Here is an 11978-nt window from a genome sequence, read left to right on the forward strand (position 1 = left end):
CCAGGAGAGTACTGTATACAGTAACAGCAACATTGTACAATAAGTAACTTTGCTAAACTTACTTCTTCTTAGCAATGTGAGAATGTGAGACAACTCCAAAACCAGTTTGGGTTACCACCTCAACACCCCCATGTTCTTTTTCCTCAAGCACCTGGCATTTGTTGATATTGGCTATTTCATGGCTGTTTGGCCAAAAATGTTGATTAGTTTCATAGAGGAGAAAAATATAATTCTCTATAAGGGATGTGCTGTACAGCTATATTTTGTTGGGATATTTATTGCCAGTGAGCTTTTATCTTGTCAGTCATGGCCCATGACCACTATATTGCTATCTATAAGTCCCTCCTTTACAAGGTCATCATGTCAGACAGGGTATTTTGGATGTTGGTGGCTATCTCATACCTCTGTCGCATCATGGTATGTCTAATGATCACAACTGAGACTTTTAAATCATCCTCCTGTGCATCAAATATAATAAAATATTTCTACTGTGACTGTGTCCCTCTATTGTCCATTGTACACTTAGACAAAAGTGAGGTTGAATTATTCATTATCGCCTTTGCTGCAATTGGTTTGGTTTTTTTCCCTCTTGATTATCCTTGTCTCCTACATGTTCATTTCTCTGGCGATACTGAGAATAAACTTGACTGACAGCTGGCACAAAGCCTTCTCCATCTGTGGCTCTCACCTCACACTGGTGGTGGTGTTCTTCATGTACCTGTTATTCCAATCTAGCCATTCCTTTGACACAGAAAAGATGTCCTCTGTCTTTTACACTCTCGTCATTCCCATGATCAACCCTTTGATCTACAGCTTGAGGAATAAAGAGGTGAAAGGTACCTTTAAAATACTTTTAAAAATGAGGTAAGCATTCTTTTTTAATGACCAATGTAATTTTTTTCTGTTGCATCATTAGAAGTAAATGATTTCTGCTACGTTTCTTTTCATCTTCTCCCTGATTTTCTTCTCTTCATTTAGAGAAAGATATTTCCCTTAATATGAAGTCAAATTATAGTATTTGGTTGTTAAGTTCTTTTGTCAACCATCAGTAAATGCTTGTTTAGTGAATCATTCAATTGAAGGGACCTATTAGAGGATTCAGTACAAAATACATCTATAAAACAAGTTTATTTCATTATATACAACACTAGTGTATATCCTAACTTTGGTTGGAGTTTTCATCTGTGGTAAAAATCAATTAAGAAACACTTAGAAAATGTTGATGTTAGGTACTGTACTAGATATTGGATATACACAGATAAATAAAAACAAATAGTTCTTGCCATCAATGCACTTACATTTTATTAGGGAAAACAACATGTATATTAGAGCTACATTACCCACCACGGCAGCTAATCTCCCTTTTAATATCTTATTATTAAGACATTTACACTTTTTATATTCTCAACTCCCCATCAATGATTTATAGTCATTGCTCTTGGTTTTCTCTGTGAAGCAGAACAAGATGATTACCTTTAAAAAATAATATTCATTTAAATTCTTGAGGAAACTTCCATCTCTTCCTCAGCCTGCAGTCCCAGACCTTTCATTCTCGTGCTACAATGGAAAACATGCTGGGTTATACAGGACGTCCCAAAAATCTTAACAAAAATTTTAGTTCTAAAACGTAAAATGAATTAAGATTTTTGGGCTATTCAGTTCCCTCGCAGGAGGTAGCTTAAAGTAACAGATCTCTTACATGGGATTTGCATTATTCTGTGTAACATGTTTATTGTCTCTGACTTACACTCATATAGAAAATGTGAGAATTTTATGACCCAAAATTTAAGCACCATTCCAGTTAAAAATTTACAAAGCCATGTAGGATGTTCCAGGAAAGGGGGGAGGATTGGTGAGAGAATTACTAGAGCTGAAAGATGAGTGTCTTGTTTGTGGATCAGCTAGTAGGACAGTGCCATTGGTTAAAGAGAGGGAAAGAATATAGTTTAAAAATAGTGGAAAAGAAGAACAAGCCCAAGGTGTGAGGGGCTTCCGAGTTTCTAGATTCAAAGTGTACTGAGAAAAGGAAAGACCAGTTCCTGCAATTGATATTGGGATCCCAAAATCAATTTAGATGAATTAATGAAAACATAAACATTAAAAATTTACTCTGTGAAAAACTCTGGGCTAAGCATTTGGGACAAGAATAGAAATGGAAGACATCCTATACTCTCAAAGTGCACATATCTTAATCATTGTAGACAATGTAGAAATAATGTTTCAGCTCTAAGTCAAATGGAGAAGGCTTGTCAAACATGCGATTAACAAGAACCAAGCATTCTGTCATACAAAAACTAATAGGCATTGGAGATACAAGGACAAGAATGAACAAATGAATAAATATAGAAAGGAAAGAATAAAGAAAAATGTATGCTAGAGCCAGGACTTGGTCATAGACCTCATGATTCTAAGGTCAGCCTTCCGTCTAATATGCAACACTCATCACATGATTGTCTTTCATTCCTAATCATAGGTACCAAACAATTGAGATGGAGAGAGGATGATGTTTCTCTAAAGATGCTGTATGTCTCCTGAATAGGGATTCTATAAGGATGGGCACACTGGACGTGTAAAGTAAATGAGTGAGGATGATGGTGATATTATTGCACTGATCAGCTAATGATATTATTAGGCTGATCAGTGATCACTTCAAAAAGATTGCATTAGGTATGAATTCAGCTCTTCCACATGTTCAACGCATAAACTCTGAAACAAATTGTGATAATTGTTAAAGTAAATCATTTACAAACTGGAAAAAAGTAATTATCATTACTGTTGGAAGGGGCTTTTTTTCCTTAAAATGAATGATAGGTGTCAATGTATTGGTGAGTATCACTTCATTGGTCGAACCTACAATGAGGAACAAACTTGTTAAGTAATTTTCTCTGCATATTTGTAGGCAGTACTTGGCAAACATTTAAATACTTATCAAAACTCAGTGCTTCCCAACACCATAAATCAGAACACACAATTATTTTGCCTTCACGTGTTCTCTAATGGGGTCTCAGGAAATGATGCTTCAATACAAATATGCAAACGTTGTCAGGAAATGAATTTTCTGATTAGCAAAACAAAAACACTTCGAACTCTTCACTTTAAACCTGATTTAAAAAAATAATTGGAATCGCAAAGAAACAAAAGTCATTAAACTTGTGTTTAATTTGTGTCCTTTGGGAAAAACAAAGAATATCAATACATACATTGAAACTAATGCCTTATGGGAGTTTCTGTCCATGGCTTCTGTTTTTTTTTTTTGTTTCTGTCCCCTATTGTTCTTTCCACATTCTAAATCATATGACTTGTGTCCTTGATAATCTTTTCTAATTCACTACCATCTAAGGGCCCGCTATTAAGACACTGCTATGCTGGGGACTGGAATAGGTACTGGTAATAGAATATAATAGTAAAACTTTCCCCGCCCTGAAGAAACTCATGTTCTATTGAGAATAATCAACATATGCATAATGCTGAGAATGAACGATCCCTAAGTAACAAAAGGTAAATTGTTGATTTCAGACCAGGCACATAAGAATATTGATGGAATGGCGGAGTCCAGATGAGAACAGTGTTATGTTTTCTTGAGATTCTCTAAGTATGAGGATTTGAGATGAGTGGAAAACTGCTTAACAGACAGTCGGATATCAACTCTAAGCTCACTTAATGGATTAGGAGAAAGATACACAGCCATGTCAGTAGATTTTATTGTGTGAATCAGGCATTTTCTCAAACACTACACTAACTTAGGACTACTGATTTGGGAATCTAGTTGAACATTGTACTGAGTGCTGCTCCTCGATTCGGGAAGACTCATCTTCCTGAGTTCAAACCTTGCCTCCAACACTAGCTGTGTGACACCGGGCAATTCTCTTAACCCAATTTATAAAATTTTACTCATTTGGAAACTGAGCTGGAGGAGGAAATGGTAAACTCCTTCAGTATTTGTGTCAAAACAAACAAACAAAAAAGTTGTGGCATGAAGAGTCAGATATGACTAAAAATGAACAAACTCATCTTACTTACTTATATCTATGTGATGCCAGACTGGATCTACCTCTTCTGTTTCTCATTCAACTAAGCCAGGCCTCTATTCACCAAGGCATACTAATTCACCACAAAAAAAAATTAGAAAAAATTCGAAAATGCAATGGATAGCCTCTAGAGTTACACGTTCACTTTTTCTGACACTTCTGTGCTCCATTTTTCAAAGTCCTACAATATCAGCTGTAAAAAATTGACATTTAAAAAGGTTGGTCTTTCTTGTTCAAACAACTTGAATTTTTTTAACCCCATTTTGTTTTTTTCTCAGGAAACTTGCTGGAGGAGTTTGTAATTTTCTTTTCCATATCCTTTATAAATGAGGAAACTTCCATAGAATTAAGTGACTTCCCCAGGGTGTCACAGCTAGTATCATATCTGAGACCAGATTTGAACTCCAGGTTAGCATTCCATCCACCACACCACTTAGAGATCCAGTAAAGATGGCGTTTTCACACAAATATAGATTTAAACAATTTTAGAAATACTGATAACTGAAGTGTTGGCTGAACCAACGTAATAAAAATCATTATACCTAATACTATTTATAAATTCAGTTCTATATCAAACTACAAAAAAAAGTGTTTTATACATCAAGGAAAAATAATAAAATTCTTCTAGAAGAGCAAATGGCCAAGAATACCATTTAAAAATGAAGAACTGTAGCCTAGAAGGGTAAGATTTGAAGCTATTTTACAAAGCAGTAATCATCAAAACCATCTGGTACGGGCTAAGGAATAAAGTGGTGAGTCAGTGGGATTGATTAGGTATACAATACACCCTACTAAATCATAACAGTAATCTAATGTTTGACAAAAACTAACTTCCAACCTTTGTGGGCAGGAACTCACCACTTACAAAAATTGCTGATAAAATAGAAAGCAGTTTAGCAGAAAGTAGACATACACCAACATACCGATAGAAAGTAAAAATGTGTTTATGTTGTAAACATAAATGATAATTAATTACTAATACTTACAAAAATGAAAGTTAGAACAACTCATAACTACTGAATCATACATATAAAATTGGCTAATATGAAAGAAAAGGAAAATGAGAAATAATGAAGAGTGTATGGAAAAAATAGGTATACTAATTCGTTGTTCATGTAGTTATGAACTGTCTAGCTATTCTGAAGAAAAATTGTGAACTATGCTATACTAAGATTAGGCCTGCTGATCTTGATGCTGCCATGGTAGACTTCCCTTATGAGAGGATATAATTTGTAGAATCCAGCCCTGAAAATACTTGAAATATTCTTTTAAGGTTAAAACAGGATTGTGCCCCAAAATAATACCTAGCCAACCATCAGTTTTTCTTTCCTCTCTGCATCTGTGCACTCTAATAATCCACTCTGTGCTCTAAATCATGATATACATATTGACTGGCTACAAAAATCAAGCAATCTCACATTAATAAGGATATATTGAAATATGCCATCAGCTTCAGGGACAATTAACCTTCCCAAAGAAAAAAACCTACCCGGCTAAGTTGACTCATGTATCTCTCATACACAACACCACCATTACATGAGTTTTACATTATGCTAATGTGTATGTTTCAGTTGTATTAAGGATCTCCTCCCTTCTTTCCTCCCTATTCTATCTCCAGTCTTCCCAATTATGTCTCAATAAAATTTTGCAATAAATTGTTTTATATTGTTTTACATAGTATCTTTGGAAACTAAACTTATTAAGAGTCACCCACCACCAAGTCTGGATAGCCCACTAACCTCTCCATAGACATAAATTTACTTTCCACACAATGTCTTAATTTATTGGCAGCTGCACTTACACTGAAAGAAGATAACACTATGACACATTTGTCCAAAAACAATGTCTAATAAGGGAATCCCATGCCTTCCAAATAGCTGCTATCTCATGCCAGAGGACTGTCAAAATAACATATGCCCAACAGAATCTAAAATGTGTATATACAATAATGATAGTGATGGTTACAGAACAATCTGGAGAAGATTTATCTGAACTGAAGCAAACTGAAGCAATCAGTACCAGAACATTGTACACAGTAACAGCAATACAGGTAATGACAATAAAATGTGAAAGGCCTATGTATTCAGATTAATACAATGATCCATGACAGTACCAAAGGATTCTTGATGAAAAATACTGTCCACTAACATAGAGGGGACTCATGAAAACTGAGTGCAGAATGAAGAATGTTCTTTTTCAATTTATTTGTCTTCTTTTATGATTTTTTCGCAATAGGACTAATATGGAAAGATGTTTTAGCTAATCTTACATGTATAATGTGTATCATATTACTTATTTTTTCAATGCGGGGGCAGGAGACTAGAGGGAGATGGAGAAGTTTGAAGTTGAAATAAAAAAAGGTTGTCAACAGTTTTTAAATTTATATGCATATATACATATATATACCTACATATACATTAGAAATATATATACATATGTTTGTATGTATTCCTCTTTCAGAAAAAAATGGAGTCATTAAGAAAGAAAATATATAAGCACTTATGAAATGCTTATTATAGACAAGTCTCTGTGTTAACCACTTTACAAATAATATCTCATTTGATCCTCAATACAATCTGAACATTAAATGTAATTTTCTCCTTTCAAAAGCTTAAGAAACTGAGGCAGACAAAGATTAAGATAAATGACGAGGGTCACACTGACCTTAAGTATGTGAAACAACTTTTGAATTTAGCTCTTTCTGACTCCAGTCGAGAGACAAATTCACTCGGCCTCTTAGCTACCTGATAAAAATTTCATTTGATCTGCGCAACAAGCCTGGTATGTCAATGTTCCTTTTATCCCTGTTTCACCAGAAAGAAAACACAGCAAAAAGATGTTATGTTACTTGCCAAAAGTCAAAGAGCTATTGTTTAAGGGTAGATTAGAAATCAGTTCTTCCTAACAGCAGGCCTAGTTCTCTATCCACCGCACTACATAGTTCCTTCTAAAAGACTCTGTAATTTTCTAAAGACAATCCAACCTGCTCATCTGCCCCAGGTTATTCTTGGTAGTGAACACCGAGTCAATTTGTACCCAACTGTCCTAGAGAGGCATGCAAAAAGGCGAACTCTCCATCTTGCCCATTCAACTTCATGTTATATTCTGGATACTAGGTGTTATTCATCTACTTGGCTTTTAATGTTTGGGTGATTAAAATAAACTGTTCTGGGCCACAGTTCAGAAGTCTGTGCAATTTCTCCTTGCATGATGCAACCATGGTATATAAACCATCAACAGAAGCTTAGAACATAACAAATACGTCATGAAATTAGCCAGACCAGTGAACTTTTTCCCTTATTACTGTCTGGGAAATTTCCAAGACAAGATCATAAAAATAATAATTGAACATCTCCATTGCTTCAGGGACATGGCCACCCGGGGACAGAGAAAACCAAAAGGTCTGATGGCAGTCCAGGTTAGATGAACAAGCTATAGAAGATTCTACCTTCCAGATAAGCAGGTAACACTATTCTTTGTTTGTGAACTTCCAGGGCAACAGGTGTCAAAAACATGGAATCCAAAAATCTTAGTTCAAAAACTCAAGGGCTGTGCCCACTGTGGGGGTGAATAAGACAATTTTGTGGCCTTCGGCTGAATTCGATCACATTGAAATGGCATAAAATCGTTCTAGGAAAGCCATCAAATGACAGTTCCTAACTGTAACAGTTGTCACAGAAACTTTCCTGCAATCAGGGAAATCAAATAGTTTTTGTCAAGGGATACTGATCACTAATAATATATGGGATCAGAGTCATCTTTCAGTCAGTGCTATGTAACTAGACATCATCTCCAACAACAAGAAGTATTATTTATAAAAAGTCTTTTCATGTCTCTTGGAATAAGGTATATAAAACTTGTTAGCCTAGTTCATCTTCATCATCCAGGTGGGAAAAAAAAAATATTTTCTCTCTGATGAGGCAAACGGAGGGGAGACTACAGAGAGTGAATAGATATATGAAGTCTCCCTGGATGTCATACAATTAATGACTAAATGAAGTAGAGACTGCAATTGGTCTTTACATTCAGCTGTTGAGGGCACTCCTAAAAAGAAAATTCCATCTCTCAGCGTTGGCAATAACTTTGCAACCGATCAGCATAGACAATGACCCAACAACCAGGAGATTACATGACCAACACAGGGTTTTCAGAAATGTGTTGCATATGTTATTTATCACATCCCTACTTAGCTGCAAAGCAAACTTGATATCTACTTCATCACAATTCCGCCATAAGGTGATGTTATATGCTCTATCCCATTATAATCTTTTGACCCATTGATTAGTGAAAATTAAAGCCTATTTATAATGTTGTACTGTCTCATCACTTGGAGAAATGTACATTCATATTTTTTTAATTTTATAGGACAAAACACCATTCACTGTCCTCTTTGTGACAGGATATTGATCAGATAAGATATGATGTGACATCAAATGATAGAATGTGATATTATTTCAATTTGAGTGAATTCACCACATGGCATTTGCACGGATAAAACTGCATAGTAACTGAGTGGGAAAATTCTGCTCTTTTTAAATTTTTTGTTTATTTAGTTTATTTGTTCATTTAGTATTTTATTTTCCCCAGTTACATGTAAAAACATTTTTTAACAATCTTTTTTAAAACTTAGAATTTCAAATTCTCACCCTTCCCCTCTTCCCATCCCCCTCGTTGAGAAGGAAAGCAATTCCAGATAGTTTATACATGGGTAGTAATAGAAAAAATTTCCAAAATGCTCATGTTGTGGAAAAAAAAAGTAGAGCCCTCCAAGAACCAAAAAATCCTGCAAACTCAAGGACAATAACAATTCATGCTTCAGGAGCAGCTAGGTTGCACAGTGAGTAGAGCACCAGCCCTGGAGTCAGGAGGACCTGAGTTCAAATCCGACCTCAGACACTTGACATACATACTAGGTATGTGACCTTGGGAAGTCACTTAACCCCAATTGCCCAGGTTTCCCCCTTCCAAAAAAATGCATGGTTCAATCTATATTCAGACACCATCAGTTGTCTCTCTGGGGATGGATAGAATTTTTCATCTTAAGTCCTTCAGAATTTCCTTGGATCATCATATTGCTGAGAATAGCTGTCATTGAGAGTTGATCATCACAAAATATTGCTTTTACTGCATACTTAGTACATTTCAATTTCCATCAGTTCATGTTAGTCTTTCCAGGTTTTTCTGATAACATCCTGTTCTTTATTTCTAATAGTAAAATAGTATTCCATCAGAATCACACAGCACAATTTGTTCAGCCATCACGCACTTAATGGGCATCCATTCAATTTCCAATTCTCTGCGACCAGAAAAGAGGTCCTATAAATACTTTTGTACATACAGGTCCTTTTCCTTTTTTAAAAAACCCCTTTTGAGATACAGACTCGGAGTGATATTGCTAGCTCAAAGGGTATGCATGCTTTTAGAGACCTTTGGACTTAGTTCCAAATTGCTCTAAACAATGGTTGAATAAGTTTACAACTCTACCAACAGTGCATTAATGCATCGTTTTTCCTGCATCCCCTCCACCATTTGTTATTTTCCTTTTCCTGCCTATTAGCTAATCTAATAGGGATGAGGTAGTATTTCAGAATTGTTTTAATTTGCATTTTCCCAATCAACTGACTGGTTTTTTTTCCCCATATGGCTATAGATAGCTTTGTTTATTCCATCTGAAAATTGTTGATATCTTTTAATCATTTATTAAATGGATAATGATTCTCATTTTTTTTTATAAATTTGACACAGTTTTCACCATGTTAGAGAAATGAGGTCTTTATTTGAGAAATGATTCATTTTTTTCCCCTACGGTTATAATTGCTAACTGTATTTCTCTCCATCCTGTCCATGCCCCCATTTATTCTATTCTCTCTATCCTTTCATCCTGTCCCTCCTCAAATGTGTTTTGCTTCTGACTACCCCCTTCTCCAATCTACCCTCCTTCTACCATCCCCCACTTGTTTCATCCCCATCCCCTCCTTCCTTCCTGTAGGGTAAGATAGATTTCTATACCCAGTTGAATGTGTATCTTATTCCCTCTTTGAGCCAATTCTGATGAGAGTAAGGTTCACTCACTCCCCCTCTATCGCCTCCCCTTCCCCTCCACTGCTAAAGCTTTTTCTTCCCTCTTTTATGTGAGATCATTGATCTCATTCTATCACTCCCTTTCCCTTTCTCCCAGTACATCCCTCTCTCACCCTGTAATTTTATTTTTTTTTTAGATACCAACCCTTCATATTCAACTTATACCTCGGACTTCTGTCTATATATACTCTTATCTGCCCTAATGAGTTACAAGTATCCTCTTCCTGTGTAGGAATGTAAACGGTTTAATCTTATTAAGTCCTTTATGATTTCCCTTTCCTGTTTACCTTTTGTGCTTTGCTTTAGTCTTGTATTTGACAGTCAAATTTTCTATTCAGTTCTGGTATTTTCATCAAGAATGCTTTGAAGTCATCAATTTCATTTAATGTCAAACTTTTCCCCTGCAGGTTTATGCTTCTTGGTTGTATTCTTAGTTCCTTTACCCTCTGGACTTTCTCATCTTTATTCAACATATTTCTACCCATTAACAGTCTATTTATATATGTAAACAGTACTCAAAGAAGGCTTCGTTCTTTTCCTCTCAGAGTGTTATCCTTGGATGGAAGAAATGATCGTTCTGAATGAAACCACAAGGAGCCAGGTGACTGAATTTATTCTCATGGGCATCACAAACCATCCTGAGCTGCAGGGCCCATTTTTTGTTGTGTTTTTCTTCAACTATGTGGCCATAGTTGTGGGGAACCTGGGCCTGATCATCCTAACCAGTATTGATCCCCACCTCCAAACCCCCATGTACTTTTTCCTCAAGCATCTGTCATTTGTTGATCTTGGCTACTCCACAGCTATTGGGCCAAAAATGCTAGTTGGATTCATAGAGGAGAAAAATATCATTTCTTATAATGGATGTGCAGTGCAGCTAGTTTTCTTTTTGATATTTATTGCCAATGAACTGTTTATTCTGTCAGCCATGGCCTATGACCGCTATGTGGCTATCTGTAAGCCACTCTATTATATGGTCCTCATGTCAGACAGGCTATGTTGGCACTTGGTGGCTATCTCATACCTCTATAACATCACAGTGACCCTACTTATCACGATAAAGCTTTTTAAATCATCTTTCTGTAAATCAAATGTAATAAGACACTTTTTCTGTGACAGTCTCCCCCTGTTGTCCCTTACATGCTCAGACATCAGTGAGATTGAACTAATTATTATGATTTTTGCTGGATTTAATTTGGTTTCTTCTCTCATGATAATCCTTATCTCCTATATGTTCATTCTTGTTACCATCCTCCGGATGAACTCTGCTGAGGGCAGGCACAAAGCCTTCTCCACCTGTGGCTCTCACTTGACTGGGGTGGTTATATTTTATGGGACACTTCTCTTCATGTACCTGCAGCCTCAATCTAGCCATTCCTTTGACACAGACAAAATGGCCTCTGTGTTTTACACTTTGGTCATCCCCATGCTCAATCCTTTGATCTACAGTTTGAGGAACAAGGAGGTGAAAGGTGCCTTAAGGAGACTCTTTAAGAAAATCATGTAAATCTTTTCTTTAAGGCTGATATGGGGAACGAATCCATTGGATTAGAAGAAGTAAGCAAATATGTGCTTGATTTCTTGCAACTTCTCTCTAATTCTTCTCTTGTCTTTTAATATGAAAGTATTTCTTTTAATATGTAGTCAGAGAATGATTTTGATTAGTTATTAGGTTTTTTTAAAGAGGTCAAGCTCCAGGAAACATTACATTAGTAAACCATTTAATTAAAGGGAATTCTTAGAGGATTAATACAAAGTATCTGTATAAGACAATCTGTTTCATTATATACTACAAAAGTAAACAGCCTATTTTTTTTAAGTTTTCTTGCCTGGGAAAGTCAAGTAACAAGCATTAAAACAATGCTAGTC

At 35.8% G+C, this 11978-nt stretch overlaps 1 protein-coding gene across 2 annotated transcripts; it reads left to right on the top strand.

Moving 5' to 3' along the window:
• Positions 1–7541: 7541 nt before the first annotated feature.
• On the top strand, positions 7542–11616 carry LOC118853610 (olfactory receptor 8K3-like). Of its 2 annotated transcripts, XM_036763771.1 has the most exons (3): positions 7542–7560; positions 8876–8880; positions 10711–11616. In XM_036763771.1, exons 1-3 carry the CDS (start codon positions 7542–7544, stop codon positions 11614–11616), a joined length of 930 nt encoding a protein of 309 aa, XP_036619666.1. The 2 variants fall into 2 exon arrangements, with proteins under 2 accessions (XP_036619666.1, XP_036619664.1); XM_036763769.1 differs by lacking the exons at positions 7542–7560; positions 8876–8880 and having other exon boundaries at positions 10669–11616.
• Positions 11617–11978: the final 362 nt, after the last annotated feature.

This window comes from Trichosurus vulpecula, chromosome 6 (genome assembly GCF_011100635.1).
Source record: "Trichosurus vulpecula isolate mTriVul1 chromosome 6, mTriVul1.pri, whole genome shotgun sequence".
Taxonomy (NCBI): domain Eukaryota; kingdom Metazoa; phylum Chordata; class Mammalia; order Diprotodontia; family Phalangeridae; genus Trichosurus; species Trichosurus vulpecula.